This window comes from Apium graveolens, chromosome 4 (genome assembly GCF_009905375.1).
Source record: "Apium graveolens cultivar Ventura chromosome 4, ASM990537v1, whole genome shotgun sequence".
Lineage (NCBI taxonomy): Eukaryota > Viridiplantae > Streptophyta > Magnoliopsida > Apiales > Apiaceae > Apium > Apium graveolens.
In genome coordinates, this window is record NC_133650.1 from 217,846,364 (window position 1) to 217,870,211 (window position 23,848).

The 23,848-nt window shown below is 33.6% G+C and overlaps 2 protein-coding genes across 2 annotated transcripts; both read left to right on the forward strand.

Annotated features, from left to right (window-relative positions):
* Nucleotides 1-4,817: 4,817 nt before the first annotated feature.
* On the forward strand, nt 4,818-10,686 carry LOC141720612 (diaminopimelate epimerase, chloroplastic). The gene is made up of 9 exons (XM_074523117.1): nt 4,818-5,223; nt 5,346-5,513; nt 5,788-5,858; nt 6,752-6,809; nt 7,176-7,355; nt 8,618-8,702; nt 8,999-9,058; nt 9,804-9,877; nt 10,204-10,686. The coding sequence occupies exons 1-9, from the start codon at nt 4,924-4,926 to the stop codon at nt 10,318-10,320; spliced, it is 1,113 nt and encodes a 370-aa protein (XP_074379218.1). The 5' UTR covers nt 4,818-4,923; the 3' UTR covers nt 10,321-10,686.
* A 1,501-nt stretch (nt 10,687-12,187) lies between these two features.
* Nucleotides 12,188-19,574, forward strand: LOC141720613 (kinesin-like protein KIN-5B). The gene is made up of 23 exons (XM_074523118.1): nt 12,188-12,475; nt 12,936-13,065; nt 13,159-13,314; nt 13,418-13,755; nt 13,832-13,970; nt 14,615-14,712; nt 14,793-14,949; nt 15,028-15,097; nt 15,192-15,268; nt 15,518-15,571; nt 15,660-15,740; nt 15,839-15,950; nt 16,039-16,125; nt 16,871-17,046; nt 17,133-17,294; nt 17,369-17,476; nt 17,562-17,720; nt 17,806-17,889; nt 17,973-18,178; nt 18,472-18,573; nt 18,668-18,777; nt 18,875-19,026; nt 19,230-19,574. Exons 1-23 carry the CDS (start codon nt 12,309-12,311, stop codon nt 19,431-19,433), a joined length of 3,129 nt encoding a protein of 1,042 aa, XP_074379219.1. The 5' UTR covers nt 12,188-12,308; the 3' UTR covers nt 19,434-19,574.
* The last annotated feature ends 4,274 nt before the right edge of the window (nt 19,575-23,848 follow it).

The following is a 23,848-nucleotide window of genomic DNA, read 5'->3' on the forward strand; positions in this document are numbered from 1 at the left end:
TCATGTCATGCTTGTGTCATCCTCATGATGTCATCCTCCCCTCCTTGTCCTCTTTCTATTGGCTGGATGACATCATCCCCACTAATCCCCTTGATTAACTTCCTAATCGTTTGCCTAATGACCGCTGATCTGTTATACGGTTCGCTTAACTTTCGTTGTCCAAATCAATAGCTATGTTGGCACATGGTTTATTTTCTCATGATACTGACCAATCAACTGAGATGTATTCTTGAATGATTTGAGCTTTAAATCATTTTCCTCAATTCTTTCTCTCAACATTGCCTCTACTTCTCCATCATACTTAAGCTTGTTCTTGAGGTACTCATTTTCTTGTTTGAATGTTTCAAGACTAACAAGTTGCAGTTCTAGCTCCTGTTTTTCAGTCTCAAGCTTCTCATTAACTTTTGACAGCCTACTCACTTCCTCAGTAGCTGCCATCATGCTTGTGTGGTTATGATAGATCTCTACACTCATTTTTCTCAACAGTTTCTTTATATTGAGTGACCTTTAAATCAGTTGTATTTAGAATATGTACCTCTGATTTGGATGCAAATGATTCTCCTTGCTCTAGAGTCATGGGATCATAATTTCCATATTCTTCTCAGTCATCCCCCATCATCTATATCATCCCAAATTTTGCCTTCTGCATGTAAGACTTTCCATGTTGCTTTCTCAAGAGTGCTTCATACTTTGCTTTCAATTCTAAATAAGCTTTATCTTTCTTTACTTTCTTTGGATTTCTACACTCAGTGGCAAAGTGACCTAATTCATCACAATTAAAACACCTTATATTTGATCTGTCAATAGACCCTGACTTATAGCCACTTTCTCCAGCTGAATTGAACTGAGTTTTTCCTTTCCAATTGTTGTTGTTGGATGTCTCGCCCTTGCTTTTGAAGTACTTTGACTTCTTGACCCTGATGTTAGAGAATTTCCTTGCAAGATAAGCCATTGACTGGTCCATCTCATCCAGTTCATCAAGAGTGTAAAATTCATCATCCTTCAGCTCTAGTATGACTTGCTTCTGTGTTTTCTTATTTTTCTGCTCAACAACATGAACAACTGGAGTCTGAGCTTCTCGTTCATCTTCAAACATTTTATTTTTATTGGTTACCAAGGCACTTGATCCATCAACAACATCCCCATGACTAGCTTTCAATGACTTTCTCTGTAACATCTCCAGCTCATAGGTCTTCAAAATACCTTACAAGACCTCCAAAGTCATTCTACTTAAATCTCTTCCTTCTCTGATTGCAGATATCTTTTGTTCCAGGTGATGAGGAAGGGTGAGCAAGAATTTAAGTTTGACCTCTTTAGCTTCATAATACTTGTCATGAAGCTGCAACTCATTTATCAACTTATTGAACCTTTCAAAAACTTCAGTTATGCCTTCCTTTGGTTTAGCCATAAAACCCTCATACTTTGAAACCAAGTTCCTTCTTTGATTTGATCTAATCTCTTTTGTTCCCTCACACAGTATTTATATTTTCTCACATATTTGTTTAGTTGACTCACAGTTAATAATATTATTGTACATTACATTATCAAAGTACTCAATCAATATGAGTTGTAAGCCACTATCTAGTGAAACCTTTTCTTTTTTAGGCTCTGTGTAGATTGAGGGATTTTTAGATGTAAAATGTGTAGGTATGACCATATTTCCATCTGTAGATTCGGGAACCCTTTCCATATGAATGAAGGGTTCATTTTTGAAAATCTGAATGTACATAGGGTTGGCTATCCTTATGAACAACATCATTTTTTTCTTCCATAGCGTATAATTGATCTTATCAAAGACAAGTATCTCGATACTGCTTATTTTCTGAGCACTCATTTTTCCAAGATCTTTATCTGTTTACTTTCAGATTTTGCTCTGATACCATTTGTTAGATATTGAGTGCTGTGAAATATAACACATAGGGGTGAATGTGTTGCTTTAGATTTTAATTAACTTTGAAAGTATTTGGCTTAAATTGAATAAAACATATATGAATTTTTAGAGATAAATTTTTAAACAGTTAACACACAAACAAGATATCAAAAACTCACTTGATTATATTAATCAAATTTTTTTGCTACAAATATGTGTTCTTGAAAATAAGAACTCGACTACAAATCCTGAGAGAGGATATTAGATTTTTCTAGATCTGTTTTTTGTTTATTCTAAAACCCGTGTATGCTTTATAGACCAACAACATGGGTTTACAAAACTTGCACTAAAATGTATTAACACATTTTCTAAAGCTATCTTGTCTATTTCTAATTATGGTGTTAGCAAATCTATGCAAAATCTTGTAGGTATGTGACCATCCTTTGTCCAGTGAATCTTGGCCCTTCATCTTATATTTTTCAAGCTGCTTATGTAATCTTTCCAGTTCAGTGAATAAATTGTTTATTGACTGATAATCTTAAATCTTGAACTTGTCTGTATTCTGAATTTTGGGATAGTTTGTCGAGATCTCTTTTGTTCTGTTAAGATGTCACAAATCGATAAGTACGATGACTTATCGATATCTTGCGTTCTCTACACGTGTCTTTGACTTGTCGAGGTCTCCAATTCTCTATATGTAAAATATCTTGTCGACATCTCCAGTTCTCTACATAGGCTTTTGACTTGTCGACATCTCTAGTTCTCCACATGAAGATTTGACTTGTCGATATCTCTAAATCTCTACATGAAAAAATGACTTGTCGATATCTCTAGTTCTCTACATAAACATTTTGACCTGTGAATATTTGAGATCTCTACATGCATGTTGACTCGTCGATATCTCTTGGGACTTCTCTACAAGTCATTATGGACTTCTCGATATCCCTTGATATGTGATTTGTCGATATATGACTTTGAACAGTTTTTCTAGAACAATATGATTCAAATCCAAACTGCTACACTTCTCTCTGAGGCATAATCAGGAATTGATCTTCTTCCAAAGTTTATTACTTAGCTTGAAGGTTGTTCACAGATAAATCCTCCAGTCTAATTTACTTAATATTTTACATACTCAAGGATTACAATTACAAAATACAAATATAGATTATCATACAACTTATCCTTAGAGTCGTCAATATGATTTAGTCTTGTTATGTACAGGCATGTCTTGCACAATAGAGTAGCTAAATGTCTTATATAAATATTAAAATTTATTTTATATTAATATTAAAGAAGTGGTGCTGAATTTTCATATATGTATAATATATATATATATATTATTTTTTATAACTAAAATCTATACATATATCAAAATTCTTTATATTTTACTTATATATATTTACACTTTCAATTTTCATATTTTAATTATATATATATGATTTAAATATAAAAATTGAAAGCAATTTTAAAAAATAACAAACAAAAAAGGTAGTGAAATTAAATAAAGAAACAAAAAATATAAAATAAATAGAATTTTAAATTCAGCACCACTTCTTTAATATTAATATAAAATAGATTTTAATATTCATATAAAATTTATACAATAATATTAGTAAGAATCACTTATTTTTAGGGACAATTAGCTACGAATGAGACATTTACCTACTCTTTTATATGCCGGAAATTTGATATTATTTATTTTGACCTTTTTTATGTTACCTTAATTTTTCCACATTTAAGTTTTTAAAATATATTTGTAAATTTTGTTCACTGAGTTTAAATATTCAAAATATTTCGTTTTAGTAGTATTTTGGAACTGTTGTTTTACGAGTGTGAGTAAGTTAGGTTTTTTCTCGTTCCGTTGAAATTTTCAGTGGAACATCTCTCTTTCCGCTAATAATTATAGTTGATAGACATAACTTTTTTTTAATCCGGATCTTTAAATACTTGATCTAATGGTTAAGAAATAGTGTGTTGAATAAAGGGCTCGAGACCCTTACCTGTAAATATATAAACAGTTTTTTCGTGGTGTGTTCAGAAACACACGTTAAGTATTAAATTTCACATGTTTAACCACATTTGATTGACCCCTCCTTTTAAATAATATAATGACACTTGTGCAGACATAAAATTTTCACCAATCAAAATGAGCCAATTTTATACACTTTTCGTCCCTCGTAATTCTTTAATTTGAGAGAGATGATTCGACACGTATTTTAAGACTCACACATAGTATTGTTCCATAAATTATTTTTTTTTAAAATATTATGAATAAAAGTTTTATTTTTAATTTTTTATTAAAAAAGAAAATTTAATAAATTATAAAACTATATTTTATATACGTGCCGAGCAGTGAAAAAAAATATATAAAAATTAGAGAGACGGGGTTAGTAATTTTTAGTGCTTATCTTGTGCCCGCTCATGAGCACAGCCGTGAGCGCACACTAGAAAAACGTGTATATAAAATCTGAGCGATAATTTTTGATTAACAAGGTGGTGGAGGATTGTAATTACAACATAAATCGAACCCTAAATTTTAGTTTAGGGGTGAGCTTTCGACCGATTCGGCCCGGGTCCAAAATAGGACCGAATCGAATAAACCAAAAAATTGAATAGTCATTTTTTCTTGGACCGAATCGGATCAAAGTTATATTATGGACCGGATGGAACCGAACCGAAATACTTCGGTTCCGTTCCATTTTGGACCAAACAGGCCGATTTTTTTTTCAAAAAAAAATTTCATTATAAATTAAATCACAAATTATAAAATTTAAAAAATAAATTTTAAAATAATATGATAAGTAGAATTCTAATAGTCGATAAATATAATTACAAATTAAAAATTATAATTATAATTTTTAAAATATATGTAAAATGTATATAATATGAAAATATTAGGAATAGAAGCGAACCAAATTAGCATGTTCGGGTTCGATTTTTCGGTTCGGGTTTGCTCGGGCAGTGTAGATATACCGACTTCCCTGCCGCCTTTTGTCCGTAAGACAAAACACACACACGGACACACAGAAAAGCCCACACAACAGCTCCTAGATATGGCCATCGCCGCCGCTACCGTCTCTGCTCAATTGGCTTGTTCAGCTCGCCGTAATATTTCTCTCTCCTCATCCTCCTTACTATCTCCTCATTTGCCTACATTAACCTCCAAAATTAACTCTCCCAGACTAATTGCCAAAACTGCTGCTAATGTAAGCCCTAGTTTCCGCATTTCATCAATGAGCAGTAGCGTTCAAACTCCCGAGACTATCTCTCAGCTTTCATTTCTCGATCGTAGAGAATCTTCCGGCTCTCTTCACTTCGTCAAATATCACGGCCTTGGCAACGATTTTATCCTGGTAATCTCACCTTTTTTACTGTTTAATTTAAGTTACTTGTCTGCTTTTTTTAATATTATTTTGTGGTTTGTATGTGGTAGATAATGTGATAGTGGTGGTGTTGTTTAACTATTGAAATTTAGGTTGATAATCGAGATTGTGTGGAGCCAAAAATTACTCCGGAACAAGCGGTTAAGTTATGTGATCGGAATTTTGGAATTGGAGCTGATGGAGTCATTTTTGTCTTGCCTGGATTTAATGACACTGATTATACCATGAGGATTTTTAATTCCGATGGTAGTGAACCCGAGGTACAAGTACCTCTCATTTTTAATCCCGTAACTGTAAAACATCGTCAATATTTTATACCGGACTATTATCAGATTTATCATTAATGGTTTTTTTTTTTTAGTAGTATGAATTTACCACATTCTATTCACTTAAACATCATAAGATGTCCTCGAGTTGATTGTAACAAAATTGCCCTACCCAATAGTTTCTTTCACGTCCACTGGTTCTCATAATGCCACTATGCTAAGATTTTTGATCCACTTAGTCTTTTGTGTAATTTATCTGTTTCTGTAGATGTGTGGAAATGGAGTTCGATGCTTTGCCAAATTCATCGCAGAGCTTGAGAATTTGCAAGGAAAACAAAGGTGTGTTTCTGATATATACGGTTTAGTAATGTTTGAAAGCATATCCCAGACACTAGTGTAGCTGATGTTTAACATTTTGTCCGACATACAATTTGAACTCCATCTTGCACCCCCTATAAAACATTGTAGCTACATGTCTGTAATTTAGGCATTTGTAATAGCTTATCTCTGATCAACTACTTCCAACTTTTGGCCAGATTGCACTACACAAGTGTCCACCTTTAAAGGATGAAGCATTTTAATTGAGTTAAACGTAGTGCTATGCACTCTTTAAAACTCTTCCGAACTATCTTTATAATGCATACCCCCATTAAGAACTACTCTATTACCCAATGCAGGATAAATTTTTCTTAGCGGTTGATTGTTCCATGGGTTTAGATGGTAGATTTGACTCTCTTCAGTAACCTTGTTCATCTTGGCCTCTTAGATATCAAGTGAGGCAAACTTTGACCCATGCTTATCTTGGCTTCTTAGATATCAAGTGAGCAGACCTAGTTATTTATGCAAAAGTTCACATTCTATCTATAATGTTTCACAACATAGACGGAAGTTGTAGCTATCCCCAAAATCCTCGAAAGCAGAGCACTACTATAATAAATCTCCTTTTTGACCTTTTCTCCCTTAATTTCCATTACTTTAATGCTGAAATATCATGTGAAAGATGGAAATAAATTATATTTGGCTACGGGTCCATTGGTAATACCTACTTCCGTTGGCAATATTGGTAGATGGATTTCTGTTAACATGCTGGCGTGCTGCCATACTCAATTTAGCCACGAGATAAATTGATAAATTGAAGTACCAAAATGAATAATAAACTTTAATTGGTAATTATGTGCCAGCATTTTGAGTTATCACGAGAGTGATTTGCACCTGTTTTCTATTATTTGTAGTTTCACTGTACATACGGGTGCTGGCCTAATTGTTCCGGAAATTCAAGAGGATGGCAAGGTATTTTCAGCTGGTTGATAATGAGTTTAATTTGAATTCTGTTTAACATTCTGCTCAAAGTATGTTTATCCACTAGTATATTGTTGAGTATATATATTAATTTTGAGGAAAACTGTACAAGAAGGTTTCCTTTATGTACGAGGTATTTGAGAGTAATAATCATCAGAAATCCATATTTTGTTTAACCTTTCGGGAGTAGCAAGCCTCTCAATCAGATGTTTCTATTGTTCACCCTTCACACTTACATTCATGAATCATGATCTTGTGTCATTACTCACTATTTACTTTGTATTTAGATGATTGCTTTTCAGATTCTTCAGACATTGAAGTGATAGCATCTTTGGCCTTTGCTCAATATTGTTTCAGGTTAGAGTTGATATGGGTGTGCCAGTACTGAATGCTGCAGATGTTCCCACTAAATTACCCGCAACAAACAATCATCCTGTTGTAAACACAAGACTGGCTGTTGATGGTGTAAGCTGGAATGTTACATGTGTTAGCATGGGAAATCCTCACTGTGTTACATTTTCTAAAGAAGGAAGCCAGGTATTTTTCTTGTTAATATATTTCAATTTCATGGCACTAACTCTGACCAAAAGTACTGCTATTAATTTTTACTGCACTGCAAAAGAATTTACATCTGATTAAATATCCAAGGGAACTTTGAAAATGGACACACTTGTCCCATTCATAGTTACTCCGACTCGTCACTTCCGGCGGCCGTACACGACACGGGACACGACCCGGAATACGTACCAGATTCGGCATCTGAAAATCCGACCCTTCTTCCTCGTCGCCGGAAAAATTACAAGTGATATTTTTTATTCTTCTTACTAATGTGATGGTATGAAACTAGGAATCAGAGGTTCAGGGTGTACGTCAATCGCCGGAGTTCGTCACTTTCTCCCGCAATCTTCAAACTTCGCGACTTTTCTTCTTTCATATGTAGTATAAGAAGAGTATATGTATATATATGTACAGATCTGTATTCCTGTTCCCAAAACATCTAACCTGACTTTACGTGTACCTAATTATGTCAATATATAATTACACCCACATGTCCTGTGCGAAAAGCTAGTGGGCACAGTAAACAAAGCATTATTTTATTATTTGTTTGAACCTGTTTGACTCATATAACACTGTAGTGCAGGTGAACTCCAATCTATTCACTAAATTTCGGTAATAATATTTGTCAATATTACATTTTTTTGACACATACAAAAAATATTCTAATATCTTAATAATTTTGTGTCTACAGTCATGGTAAATCCTTAATGTTAAATTTGATTTTTTTTCTCTAATTTATTACAAATAAAAAATTTAATATTAATTATTAATATATTATGCCGAGTCCCCTTACCCGTGTCTAAAATTCAGACAGTGTCCCCGTTCCTTGATTTTCAAGTTTACCGAATCCGACACTCGGATATGTGTCATATCGGACACTCCATACCCGAGTCTGAGCGACTTAGGTCCCATTTGGAAGTATTGAAGGAAATATATAACTGATGGTTTATCATTAAAAGAGAGGTTCTGATATTGTCTTATGCTAAATTGTGTTAATGATAACCTAGTGAACTTTCTGAGTATCTGTCTAGTAAGTTTATCATTTTTTGCAAAGACATGTATTTGTTATTAGTATCTCTAGTTGTCATCATTTATGGAACCCCCAAAATTTGGTTTGAGATTATAGAAGAAAAAGAAAATCAGATTTGTATGCATATGTAAGAAAATAGATTTATATATAACAAAATGCAATTCTGGCATGGTACTGACTTAATGATCATCTTCTGCAATTCTCCAAATAGAATTTGCAGGTAGATGAATTAAATCTTGCAGATATAGGCCCCAAATTTGAACATCACAACATGTTCCCTGCCCGCATCAACACAGGTCAATTTCAGCTATTTTTACAGACAGTTTCTGTTTATTACCAATTGTGGAGCATGGTGCTTTTGTTTAGTTTAGTGTAGTATATATTGTATCTAACTTTTTTTTTGTTGCTAATGCTAGAGTACCAGTTCTTGGTCACTTTCTTGTCCATAAACATTAAACACATTTTTTTACCATAAAATATGGATCTAACATCGAACCTTACCAATGAGAGATATCATAACGACCTACCTTTCTCTCTTGTGGTGTATTGTTTATCTGTTAAAAGTTAACTCTGGTCTTTCTTTAAATTGCAGAGTTTGTGCAAGTATATTCTCGATCACATGTAAAGATGCGTGTTTGGGAGCGTGGTGCTGGTAAGTTTTTTAACATGCATACAGTGCTCATGAATTATGCTTAATCTCGATCATGAATAATTTGCAATGATCCCTGATGGTTTCTTCAAGACTACATTTACCCACTTGTGGTCCTTTAACATCCACAAGTCCCTGTTTCCATTTCCCACCTCCTTTTTTTAATGCACCTCCTTTTTAAATTTTTCATATTTTAACTGCATATGATATCAACATTTGATAAAGATATGCGTAGCAAGAAGTTTTGCAATTCTAATCTTAGATGTCATATCCCTATTTCGCTCAATCAGTCATGTAGGACATAATATATATACACATACACAAATATTGTTGTAGATGATGAATTTCATATCTATCATGTCATTTTATGCTGGAAAGTGGAGAACATAATTGTGTCCGAGTATGTTTGTAATCTGTATTGTAAGCCTCCGGTACAGTGTAAACAAAAGCTCTGTTAGGAAGAAAGCTACGGATTTATAGACAAATGCCCTAATGCATTATTTGGCTATCTACAGAAATGAGTATAAAATTATTCCGTTGGAGGACTTCCCTTGAATTCAATCGCTGTTTGTGGGCGAGTTTCGACGCCTTTGTACACATGATTAAACTTATTAAAAATCTGATAGTGCTGTGCTAAAAAAATAACAATGAGAATACCTGGCTAAAATAAGTTGCAAGGACATTGTTCATCAGGGAGCAACAATGGTGCAATTTTTTTAATAATAAAATGCACTTCTTTACATTTTAGGAGCAACACTTGCTTGCGGAACTGGAGCATGTGCAGTAGTTGTTGCGGCAGTTTTGGAGGGTCGTACTGAGAGGGTAAGAATACTATCTAAACAGATGCTCTTATTTGTCCATTCATTCTCTTTTTGTCTATATATATAATTCTATATATTATTAATTTATTATGTTTTTGGCTAGCAAGTTCTTATCATATAATTTATTCAGTTTTATGACTTAATTTTATTTGATATGGGGCTCAGGCAATCTGCTTGAGGATATTTCTAACTTTATACTAGTTCTCTATATAAAAAAGATGTTCATGTAAAATTAATAATAAAACTATGTTCCTTAACCACAAAAATTTTAAAAATTGAAACAAAACACATGTTTGTCTCGTGACTTGTTTTGTAATTGTGAAATAGTGTTGTACTGTTGATTTGCCCGGAGGTCCCTTGGAGATCGAATGGAGGGAAGAAGACAATCATGTTTACATGACAGGCCCGGCTGAAGTAGTGTTTTATGGATCAGTTCCTGCATAAATTCTTCATTTGAATTGCATAGAATTGAGATATCTGAGTAAACTTTGCTTTGAATGATTAGAACTTTAGACTTATGATGTAGTGGTGTATTTCCACTAAAATAGTGGTGTATTTCTACTAAAATACAAGTGTTTTGGCCTTAATATTTAAGCAGTCTGTTTCAGTGGTACCCAAAGTCTAGCAGCTAAATGATTTTGTACAAAGTATATACACCTTTGGGATTTGGAAATAGTTAGCAAGCTTGGGGCACTTGTACATCCGAGCAAAGTCATCTTAATACCATGTTCAGTGTTCTTGTGGAAAATGTTTTAAACTTGTGGAGGTGAGTGACTGTATCTTTAATGCAAGGTACTTATTTTTTAGTAGTGTTCATGTGAATTTTTAGTTTAGGGTGTTCAGTTTATATTGAATTGTAGTCTGTAATCTTGGGGGATTTTTGGAGGAGAGGGATAGGGTAAATTGAATTGTAGTCTGTAAGCTAGAATTACAGATATACAGTATGTTGAACGATTATCTTTCGAGGTAGGATTCTGATGTCTGTGATGTCATCTCTGTGTCACCGCCTTAAAAACAATTTTAAAACTCAAAACTTCTTTAAATACAATAGAAATATTTATAATAAAATGACTTTTTTTTACTAATTAATTGTACAAGTACACACCACGCGGCGTCGAATTTTTGACCTTTCACAAGGAATAAAATGATTTTGTGAATATTCATTAGTAGAAATATTAGGTTTCTCAAATTTTTCCCCTCAAGCTGATTTGTCTTACGGTGATATGAACTTTCTTAAATATAATATGAGATTGCGTGTGTAATAATATAGGCCAAAAAATTAAAATATGTGATGTATTTGTCATATTATTTGGTAATTTTTTTTTGGAAATTAACATTATTTTTTAAGAGGTTAAGAAAAGGCTGCTTGTCACTTTTCTAAACAATGAAGTAAATTGTTCAAGATCTTAAAAGTTTTTGATATTTTGTAAAGATTACATAATCTCTCTTGACAAAGAACTTTTGCTTTTGTAATTTCTACGGTGCAAAATACTATTTGCCCAAACTCTTTTCGGAAAAATAACATGAAAAGGTCAACTAGAGGTAATATTTCGGGGGCGTTTGGATTGTGGTGTGTAATCAGAATCGGCGGGTATGAAAATGAGTTAAATAGGAATTTTAAGACTCAAGAGGTGGGAATATGTGGTGTCAGAATCGGTGTGTATGAAAATGAGTTAAATAGGAATTTTAAGACTCAAGAGGTGGGAATATGTGGTGCGTAAATAGGAATTTTAAGAGGTGGGAAGATTTGATTTAAAGTTCCCCATTTTTTATTTAAAAATCGGTTTGTCTAGTTTGTATACACGACCATATGTTAAAAAAATGTAATTGATGAGTTATAAAAATTTTATTGTTGGAGATTATGCATTGATTTATTATTATTAATGTGTTCTCCACCAATATTTTGTGAATACCTCGTTATACACTAATTTTTAGCATAGCATGTGCACATGATACACATTAGAAAAATTCTATAAAAATTACTAATTCAAACATTGATGAATAAATTTGATATTTCGATTCCCGTTAATCAGACTCATCAAAATAAACACGCCAGGTATTAATTAAAAGCTAAAATTGAGATTCTAAATATATAGTTATTACTTATATATCCCATTAATGAAATATGTATTGGGCTGTAATCACAGATAAATTCGGGGTATAATTAATTGAATGAAAGAAATTAACAAAATCTTAAGAAAATCAAGCTTGTTGATTTACAGCGTAGGGCCCCACAATAAAATTGAAAAGAAGGCACCACTCCACTACTGCCTAGAAAAATAAAAAAAAAAGGTACAGAGCTCCCTCAAATAGGAACCAACCGTTGCAAAATTCAAAAATCTCCCCCTCTTTCCTACACAAAAACTCAATAATACACAATCCATTCAAATAAATTTGTCTTAACAAACATCATCTCTGTAGGCCATTACTCAATGTCTCAAACACCAGATCAGCGCAAGGTTGGATTGGGCGGCGTGGCTCCATCTCCGTTGCCTTTTCTTACGCCTCGCCCTGATAGGAGGCGACTTGGAGATCCTAGAGGCATTATTGATTGGAATTCTAATCGTGAACTTAATGTTCAAGTCATTCTCAGATGCAGGTACTCCCCCTCCTTTTTATTATTTTTATAAAATTTCGTTCATTTTTCATTAGATTTTTTTATATATATTTTTCGCAAAATTAAATGACTATTAAGTAACCGAATATTGACTATGAATTTATCGAGTTTTTGCAATAAATTGTTTAGTAACTACATTCGAACTAGTTACAAGTACAAAGGCAGATTTGTACTATCAAAGATTCGATCAATCAATGTTTAATTTTTGCAAATGTTTTTCTTGTTGGATTTATGTGTTTTTTTCTATTCGGAAAGTATATTTTGTATGTCTATTTGATTTATTGTCGAATATATTAAATTCGATGTCTTATTATTGCAATATATTTTGTATGTTCAATTTATGTACATAGAGGATTTAAACCTCAGATTCTCACTGGATCCTCCCACTGACTTTTTTATTACATTAAATATGAATTGTTTGTTTAAATCTTTATATTTTTAGGCCGTTAAGCGAAGATGATCAGAGGTCGAATGTGCCAATGGTGGTGGCATGTAATGAACATCGAAGAGAAGTTTCTATTTCACAGAATGTAGCTAATAGGCAAGTGGACAAGGTTTTTACTTTTGACAAGGTAACATACTTATCCCTTTGTTGTTCATATAAGTTCTGTGGTTATTTATTCGAATAAATATCACATCTTAATTTTTCTTTGGTTGCATGTTAGGTCTTTGGACCCAAAGCGCAACAACGATCTATATATGATCAAGCTATATCCCCAATTGTAAATGAGGTCCTTGAGGGTTTCAATTGCACTGTATTTGCATATGGGCAAACAGGTACCGGTAAAACATTTACGATGGAAGGAGGGATGAGAAACAAGGTATTTTAGAACTTAGTTGCTTTGATGGTTTGTTCCTTCAATCACAGCCATTAAGTTCTAAGAGCTGACACCGGAAACTTACCATGTTTGGTGTGTTTTTTAGAGTGGAGAACTGCCTGCTGAGGCTGGCGTTATTCCAAGAGCAGTACGTCAGATTTTTGATACACTGGAGGGTCAAAATGCTGACTACAGCATGAAGGTGACATTTTTGGAACTCTATAATGAAGAAATAACTGATCTATTGGCTCCTGAAGACTGTTCAAGATCTTTTGGGGAGAGTACAAAGAAGACTGTTTCTTTAATGGAAGATGGGAAAGGTTGTGTGCTTCTCAGAGGCCTTGAAGAAGAAGCTGTATATAGTGCAAATGAGATATATAACCTTTTGGAACGAGGGGCTGTGAAAAGGCGGACAGCAGATACCTTGTTAAACAAACGCAGCAGGTAGAAAGTTGTCTGTATATCTGATAACAGCCTTGTTGACGCATCTGCTGAAACTTAAGTACTATTTCTGTTGCAGTCGATCTCATTCTGTATTTACCATAACTGTCTATGTCAAAGAAGCAACAGTTGGAGGTGAAGAACTCATAAAATGTGGAAAGCTTAATCTTGTTGATTTAGCAGGATCAGAGAATATTTCTCGCTCCGGTTCTCGTGAGGTAATATAACACCTGCATCATCTATGAAATTTGCAAATTTGTTTTCTTGTCAAGCGTTGTATAGATAGTTATGCTACTGTAATATTAAAAAATGTTTATCGGTAATTTTTCTGTTTAAAAACTTATTGTAATTTAATGTTGTGTTTAATTAGCTGAGTCGACTGCACAACTAAATTTAGCATGATCCAGTCATACATCTTTACAGATTAAGGCCTGGTAAAGTTACTATAATTAAAAATTATCAGTTCACATAAAATTTAAGGTTGTTACTTCTGTTTAGCATAATTCTTAATTTTAACACAACTAAACTCCTAAATTACTCTTTGTAGTTCTCTTTCTTTCATTAAATAGGGAGGTTCTTAAATTTTGGAATTCACAAGGAAAATAGTGTCGAAGGCATGATATTTAGACAAATCTATCTTTTTAGTGATTGTAATTATAAGCTATAAACGAATAGTTCTATATATCTATATCTATGTATATTATATATATATATATATATAATATTCTTAATTCTACCATCTTAAAAGCTCATAAGTGAATACAGTAAAAAGCTGATGTGCAGGAAGGGGTTGAAGTGGTAAAGACAAATTCCTACTATTGTGTTATGCCGTTATCTGACCTAGTTTCTAAAAATGGTGCAGAGTCGTGCAAGGGAAGCTGGAGAAATAAACAAGAGCTTACTTACTTTGGGTCGCGTCATAAACGCGCTGGTTGAACATAGTGTTCATGTACCCTATAGGTGTGTGTAATAAAGCACATCTTAACCTCTGTAATAAAGGAAATGCCTTATGTTTGCATTTTCCATGTCACATTTTGCAGGGATAGTAAGCTCACAAGGCTGCTGAGAGATTCACTGGGAGGAAAAACTAAAACTTGCATCGTAGCAACTATTTCTCCATCTGCCCATTGCTTAGACGAAACATTGAGCACACTAGATTATGCACATCGTGCTAAAAACATAAAGAACAAGCCAGAGGTCAACATTGCTATTTTTGCTTCCTTTAAGTTTTCTTTCTGTTTTATCCTTCTTACTGGAAGAAGTCCACCTTTGCAGGCAAATCAGAAAGTATCCAAAGTTTTGCTGCTTAAGGATTTGCATATGGAAATTGACCGAATGAGACAAGGTTTGAGTGACATTAAAGCCTTCATTTCCATTTTTATTTTTGTTTTGTGATATAAGTTTCACACTTGACAGTCTATGTATTTGAATTGAAATAGATGTCAGAGCAGCAAGGGAAAAGAATGGTGTTTACATTCCACATGAAAGATTCACACAGGATGAAGCTGAAAAGAAGGTATCCTTTCATAGACATACACAAACAGTAATGAAAGCTATAATTCTGTAAATCAGATGTTCGGATTATCCAAATTTCTTTCTGTTGGACAAGTCACCGTCATGCAGAGTTTTTTTCATCGTCAACTACATGAAAAAAATCAGTTAGTAAATATTATTTATATACTATGTTTTTAAAAGGAACTTCTTTCCTCTGTCTTTAGGTTGTACAGTAGATGAACAAAAAATGATTTGTTGCACTGTTTTGCAGGCTAAGAGCGAGAAAATAGAGCAGTTGGAGATTGATCTCAACATCAGTGAAAAGGTGCAACTTGATTTCTTCATACTGTTCTATAAATACATATATTATCTTTTATCAATTTCTTAGAAGAGAGATATTGCTGATGTTGCAGCAAGTTGGAAAATTTCGTGAACTATATTTTAATGAGCAAAAGCAAAGACTAAACTTTGAAAATGAGCTTAGGGATTGCAAGGTATGTATAAGGAGAAAAGTTGTGTCTACACAATTATTAAATGTTTCAAGTATTTTTCATGATCAATTTTTCATTTTTTTGTCCAATATGATTTTCAGATAAATCTAGAAAACAGTAACAAAGTTTTGCAAGAAGTTCAAGAAAACCACCGAAAGGCCATTTCAATGCTGAAGGAAAAGGAGTTAATTATTTCTAAGCTGTTGCATTCAGGTAGACGGCAAAGTTGTAATTATGTATCAGGTGTCTTCTTCATCATGTATCTATTCTGAGCAATGTAATTTTTTTTAATTTGTAACAGAAAATTCTCTTGTTGAAAGTGCAAAAGATTTGCGGGCCAATTTGCAAAATGCGTCCGAAGATATATCTAGTTTGTATTCGAAAATAGGTATAGTTATCTTTTCTTCTTTGATTGATTTATTTCGTATGCTAGACTCTGACTAAATATTATATATTTGTCCTAAGAGTTTAATATTTCTAGAGAAAGGAGCAACAGAGGATGTGGGCACAAGGCTGCTCCTTCTTCCTCCCACTCTCCTTTCTTTAATCCAAAGCTAGAGCAATCAAAGCCTTCATGACCTGACCTCCCCTGGTAGGATGATATTCCCAGTGAACTGTTTTCGTACCCAAACCAACATAGGTGCTTCTACTCATAACTCCTAAAGTAGTAACTTATATTATGAAACCAAATTGGGATAATCACTTTACAACTCTTGCGTTGCTAAACTCGCGAATCGTGATGACTTTTTCTCATAGTTTCGTGTGATCCTCCTATCTCTGCTATGCTTGCGACTTGAACTTATCTGTAGGGCTCGCAGCCAGCAAATAACATATAAAAGAGCAGTTAATGATCAATCCTTAAAATAATGAAAACATGTTCAGCTACGTAAACTTTCTGCTTTAGTTTGAAATGGTTTATTACTCTGATCTTAAATAACTAAATAAGTTTATCTACATTTGCCTGTGGGATCTGTGTGATACGTAAGAATTCAGATGTGCTCATGCGTGTTATTAGAGAACCTTTTCCCAGTACTGAGCATATACAAGTTTAGAGTTTTTCCATGCATATGTAAGTGCGAGACGAATATAATTTCAATTTGATGCGTGAAACTAACCAGAACAATATTTTGTAGATAAAAAAAGCAGGCTCGAGGTAGAAAATCAAGGATTGCTTCTAGCATTTGGTTCCCAGCTTGATCACAGCTTGAAAAATTTGCACAAAACCATTCTTGGTTCAGTTTCTCAACAGCAACAGGAACTAAAATGCATGGATGAGCATTTTGACTCATTTCTTGCTAGTAAATCTGATGTAAGAAATAAGTGCTAGTGTGCTTGCTTAATTTAAGATTTTTCGCTTATATTCAGCTAATTAATTCTATTCTCATAACCTTCCAGGTTGCCCAGGCTTTAGAATCAAAGATTGCAAAAATGTCCAATATATGTACCTCAGGTGTGGCAATTTTAAAAGAGCTTGTTGAAACAATGCAAATGAAATCTAATTCCAGTCTGGAGCAGATGATTTGTACAATATCAGTCCAAGCAGCTTCAGCTGAGAAGGTATTAGCAAACATATTTAAATGATAATACTAATGAAAGTAGGTAAAGGACTAATAATAAAGTTCGTGCACCAGTTTCTTAGTACTGCAGTTTTGGAAGCCAAGGATGTCAAGAGTGAGATTTTGAACTCGTTAAGTGAGCAAAGGCTGCTGTTGGCTGATTCTGCTCAAAAGGAGGAAGAGGTAGGCACATTGTTTTTTAGCAGATATATGGTCGAGTTTCATTTCTTGGATTCAAGTGCTCAACTCTATATTTTTGGATGTATAGCGACTGCATCGAGCTTTGGTTTCAGCACGAGGAATTTCAGGAGCAACAGTTGATTTCTTTAGTGACGTCAGTAGCCATGCTTCAAATCTGGCCGAAATGCTTGAGCAAAGCCAAATATATAAATCTAATCAACTAGCAGAGTTTGTTAAGATGTTCAAGGTCAGCAAAGTAGTAGTTTGTTACTTTTGTTTGAGTCAGTTGATACTTGATACTAATAATAAGTCGTCTAATTTTTGTTATACAGGAGGATGCTGCTAAAGAAGAACAGTTGGCTATGCAAAAAATTGCAGCAACATTAGCGGATCTGACAACTAAGAGAGTTGCTATAGTAAGTTACCCAACCCATTCTTAATTGGTTCTAAATTAAACCAGTATGTATGTAGTCCACACATGTAACAATTAATTTTTCAGGTTTCAGAAGCCTCAAGAAACATTGAGAACACAAATCTACAAGAGAACAAAGGGTTTCTGCAGGAGTTGTCAAAAATGCAACAAGTTTCTGTAACTGCAAATAAGGAAATTAATGACTTTGCAGAGAAAATGAAAATCCAATTCATTGAAGAAACATTTACATCAGCCGAAACAAAAGCAATGATAGCTGGTTGCATTGAGGAATGGTAAGTCATTTGTTCACCTTTTAATTTACTATATTTTCTTGTCAGGTTAAGTCCTGTTTACTTGAGCTAAAAGAATAATGTTTACTGGGTAAAAGAAAATAGAGTCTACCAAAAAAATCCCAAAAGAGTTCCCAAAATGACACATGGTATGTTTTAATTAGTGGGATTCATATTACTAGTATGAAAATACAATCAATAAGAAAATGACAACTCATTTTTTGGGAAATAACTTGGGAAAACATTTTGGGACCTCTAGAATTACTCATTAATGATTTTATTTGCCTGGGGAACAGTGAAAATAAAACGGACGACTCTATGAAACAGTGGAGTAATGCAGAGCTGGCCATCAATCAGCTTAACAGGACCGGTACTGCAAAAGCAGAGTCAATATTAAGGTAAGTTTAGTAACAGTCATTGTCCCATTAGTTGGTATTTTTCTACTTCCATGTCGTCGTAATGCTTATACTGTTAATATCTTCTTTTATGCAGGGAAAACATATGTGATCAACAAGCAGCGCATGAATTCTTTGTTTCAAAGTGTGTATCCACGAGTTCAGAATATAAAGCCAAATCTGATGAGATGCATTCAGCTGTCAATGGTAATTTAGTTTGTTGAATATGATCCCTAAAGCTTTCTTGTCTTTTCTACGAGATACTAGCCTGACAACTCTCCCTGGGAAAATAATGCTCTTGCAGATTCATTGGCGATGGACCATGAAGCTAAGAAGCAATACGATTCAATGTCTAGCTTGTGTTTGGAACAGCTTGAACGTACACGGGAGAAGCACAGTGAATGCATCTTCAATATTCGCAACCGTGTGGAGCACTGCCTTAAAAAAGATTATCTGGTACAATGTCTTCTCTAATATACTTCAACTCTGATACCATATAGTTTATCCTCATAATCCACACCACATTAATATATCAGAGCTCTTAATTCATAATGTGTTCTATGTGCTTTTATAAGTTCATTGCTTTACGTGGCAATGAGTTATCAGCTTGGACATGTACAACCTTGTTTATAGCTGTTGGTCTGCAACTTTTTGAACAGATTGATCAACAGACAACTCCCCAGAAGCGTGTAATAACGATACCCAGCTTGGATTCCATTGAGGAGATGAGAACACAAGTTTCTGATTTGGTGAACAGACCAAAATTGTGCAAAAATGATGCCAAGATTAATGAACAGCAGCAAGTACTAGGATCATCACCAAATAGAACCCCTTTTGCAGAAGTCAATGTTGTTTGTGATTAGAAAAATGATAATTGTAATGAAAAAAGTCATTAGCTGCTGAGATTTAAGGGTAAGGTAAAACTGGAACAGACGAGAAAACCTTTGTCGTACGTGAAACTACAGCTTCAACTTCAAATAAATTGCCCTCAGTGCCCTCACTCACCATTCGTCATTTTCTATATTGGCTTTTGATGTTTCCAAAAAAAATTTATATCGGTCTTTATTAAATCTAGATACATAAAATTTTTATGATATACTTTAGACTTTAAGATACTCACTGTGATGTGTTCAATATACAGGAGAGAATTGAAAAATCATGTGGAAGTAACTACTCATTTTGACGTGGCATAACACATGTCGAGTTTTGATTTGAGGCGCATATATATCTACGCCAGTTCTCATATTATTAATATAGGAAAGTTTGACACATCACATGTGGGGAAAGCAGCATTACATTACCATGCAACAATTTTGCCTCCAGAAAGTAGTGCTGAAAGCAAGTGATATAGAGCCACCTTTCATATTCACTGTCATCTCCATCAACTTAGATGGAGGCAAGATTTGATCCACTGGTTCTTCCCCGATACAAATGTTTGTGAGTGGTTTACCACGGAGTCCAGTGTTCCCCTCATACGTGGACAAATTAAATCCTTGGAGTTGACTTCCGGAAAGAATTTTTCCCTAAAAGTTGTTGTTTGAGAGAATTAAATATGCAGGAAAATTTAAGTCCAGTCATGCTTTGTGAAGTTGTTCATGGACAAGTCTAAGCTTTCAAACACTTTCAATTGGCCAAATCCCATTTGGAAGGAACATTTCCATAAAATCTATTTCCCGACAAGTTCAATCCTTTGATGTCCAGAAGTTTGGTTATCCCTATAGGAATCTCTCCCGTCAAATCATCTTCAGATATGCGAAATTGATTTTGACGACCCTAAATATGAGCCATAAATGTTTATGTGAGTAACTATATACTTATTTTTTTCCAACCATATAGGTCATTAGCCTATATTTATAGGAAGCATTTAATGAGTTTTTCCCCTTTACAATTGAGCCCTTATTGGACTTTTATTAGAAACCTATATACTAAGATTCTAATTTCCTATTTTAAGTCCCTCCTTTTTCTTTGGCCCCACAGATTCCATACTCAAAACTCCCGGCCTTTCCATCTTGCTAATACATTATCAAAAAAACTATGGCTTTGTGCTTCTGGAACTCTAGAATAATAGATATGCTCAGAGCTTTGAGTTCCTTTTTGGATCATGGCAGTAAGATTACCAAAACATGGAGTAATACTTCAGAGATTTTGTTTATGGACAGGTCTAGGAAACGAAGGTTTGGTAGATGGCATATATGGTGCATGTTTGGGGAGTCATTCTTGAGCTCCATTTCAAGTTTAAGCACATTCCTCTCTTGGCTGTCCTGTTTGGCAAATTAAGCCATCGATCATATTTAACCAAATTTTAGTTAGCATTTTGATTTCATTCTTCATTTTCAGTTCAGCTTATTTAGTTTTCTGTTTTAAATTTGTACAAACTTAAAACCCGTTTCATTGTACGAAATATTTTTATTATTATATTATAAATATATTTTTTAATTTAATCTGATGAAAATTTTAAATTTGAAATTTTTTCATTTTAATTTTTTAAATGATAGTTTATCATCTTTTAATTTTAATTTTGTTTCAGCCCTTTCCAATCATATAATTTTGTGTTAACTTGATACCATTATACCGACCAAACTATAGTTAAACATCTTTAAAGTAATATGTTTGAGACCAAGAAAAAATATACTTCAGCGAGTTTATTACTTTATCAGGAGTAAATATATATTGTGTCCATTATGTTGGTACCAGAAAAAAAATATTATTTTAACGAGATTATTACTTTATTGATTATTACTTCATCGAGGTTCAACGGTAAATCTATAATTATATTTAGTTTTATTTTTTTAATCCGGATCTATAATAAAATTTTATTTTCGTCGGAATGAATGCTGTATATTATATAATTTTATTCTGAGGTTATTATCTTTTTTTTTAAAATTTACTCTTTTTACTTATACTAGCTTAAAACCCGTGCGATATACGGGTCTCTAATAATATTTTATATTTTTATTTGTATTAAAATAATATATAGTTGATTGATTTTACATAAATGTTTAATTTTAAATAAAGATGGTGGTATTCGAACCTGAAATTTTTGACTGTTTATATTTTTAGTACTAAAATCAAATAATTGTATGATCATTTGATTAAAAAGATCTAACAATTGTGATTAATAGAAATATTAAAAAGAGAGTATAACTAAACCAAGAGGTTGAACAAAATTACTGGTTATTATAGTTTAGTTTAGGTAGTAGATATAAATAATATAAATGTTTGTCGTTGGCGAAATTTGAATCTGATAACTTTAATAGTACATAAATAATAATATAAATATTTGTTGTCAGTGAGATTCGAACCCTGAGTAGTCTTTTAATATTTAGATTGAGTGGTCATGATCATTTGATTAAGAAGATTCGACTGTTGTGATTGAAAGGATAACCAAACCAACCAAAATAGAGGTATACCAAATTATACCAAATTATACCCCATTCCGGTTGGGTATACCAAATTATACCTCATTGCTATTATTATAATATAGTATAGATATAGAATAATATATTAAAATTCTTAATTAATATGTTTTAATTTTATTTCAAAAAAGTTATAACTTATAAGTTATGAGTAACCAAACACTATAAGATTAGAAGTAAAATTATCAAAACATCTAAATAACTTATAATTACCATGATCATATCACGTATACAACATTTTTCAATTTTAAGTTATAAGTAAACCCAAACGGGCCCATGGTTAGCAAGACCAGGTTCAACTTTCAGCGTATCAGATCTGGATTGTTTGTATTCTGCCATGAAATCTTAGATTTCAGAATTACAGCGTACATTTGTGGTAGGTCCTCCCCAATCCATGATGGGATCATTCCTGATAGATTATTTAACCCAAAATCGATAAAACCCTCCTGCTGCAATTTCTTTGAGATGCCACCATAAAGCTTATTGTTCCGCAGAATCAATGTCTGGAGAGAAAGAAGATGCCCTATTGAAGTTGCGATTCTACCAGGAAAATTGTTATATCCCAAGTTAAGAAACACTAAACCTTGATAATGCGTCCAATTATCAGGAAGTGCACCACACAGTTGGTTATGTGAAGTGTTCCTAAAAACTTGCTTCGAGATAGATTTATCTTTGAACTTTTTGAAGTAATTGATGGTCCATCAAAATAATTGGAACTCAAATCTATCTCTTGAATATTAACATATCTACCAGAAAGTTTACCCCTAAGTTTGTTGGAAGAGAGATTCAATATTGTCATTATGCTCGTGAGGTTCCAGAACCTGGAAGGGATGGTGTCTGCAATTTGGCAGTTAGATATATCAAGACTGTCAACGTTTTGTTGATTCCTAATCCAGTTTGGGAATTTTGGCCCCAACTTGCATGATGCCAACGAGAGTTTGCCAAGTTGAAAGGGAGGAGGAAGCCATTCGGAACTGAAGACAAATGTCAGAGAATTATATGAAGTACATATATACTTTAAGCTGGCGAGATTGGACAAGTGTGATTCTGTGATTGTACTATGAATGGAGTTCAGTGAAAGGTCCAGCTCTTCAAGATTGGAGAGTAGTCCAGTTGACTGGGTTTGCCATTCTGTAAGTTGATTTTCATTAAGTAGCAATACCTTCAAAGATTGTAAAATCAGGAAGACTTCCAGAAAACTCATTACTATACACACATAAAAACCTCAAGGACGAAAATCCTGTTAAATCTGGTATAGAGCTGAATGGTATTCAAAAACAGAGTGTAGATATCCATTTAATTGATTAGAGTTAACTTGCAATGTTTTGAGGGATGAAAGTTGAGAAAACTCAGGCAGTGAACCAGTGAGGTAGTTATCATGTAATATAAATTCTTGCAAGACAGCTAAAGGCCCAGACAAGAGATTTTCAAGGTTCCCAGTAAAATATTTGGAACTGAAATCTGCAAGTTGCAGGCTGGATAGATTACTCATGGATTTTAAAAGCACACCGGTGAGTTGATTTGCAGAGAGATGTAGATGAGTTAAAGCAGTCATTAGACCAAAAGAGTCTGGAATTGGACCAGTCAAGAGGTTATGGCCAAGGTTCAGAATTCAGATGAGTAAGAGCAGTCATATGACCGAGAGACTCTAAATGAATAGTGGAATTCTACCTTCCAGCACATTATTGTCAAGATCAAGATCTACCGGAGTGCCATTCTGATGGGAAAGCCAAGAAAAAAAATGGATGAATTGACGTTATTTCCTGATGAACAAGGGTGGACATAGAGGAAGAAAAATCACCCAGAGTTGAAAAAGGAGTCATGAGATTGCACTGTTCTACACGCAGAATTGATATGGAAGG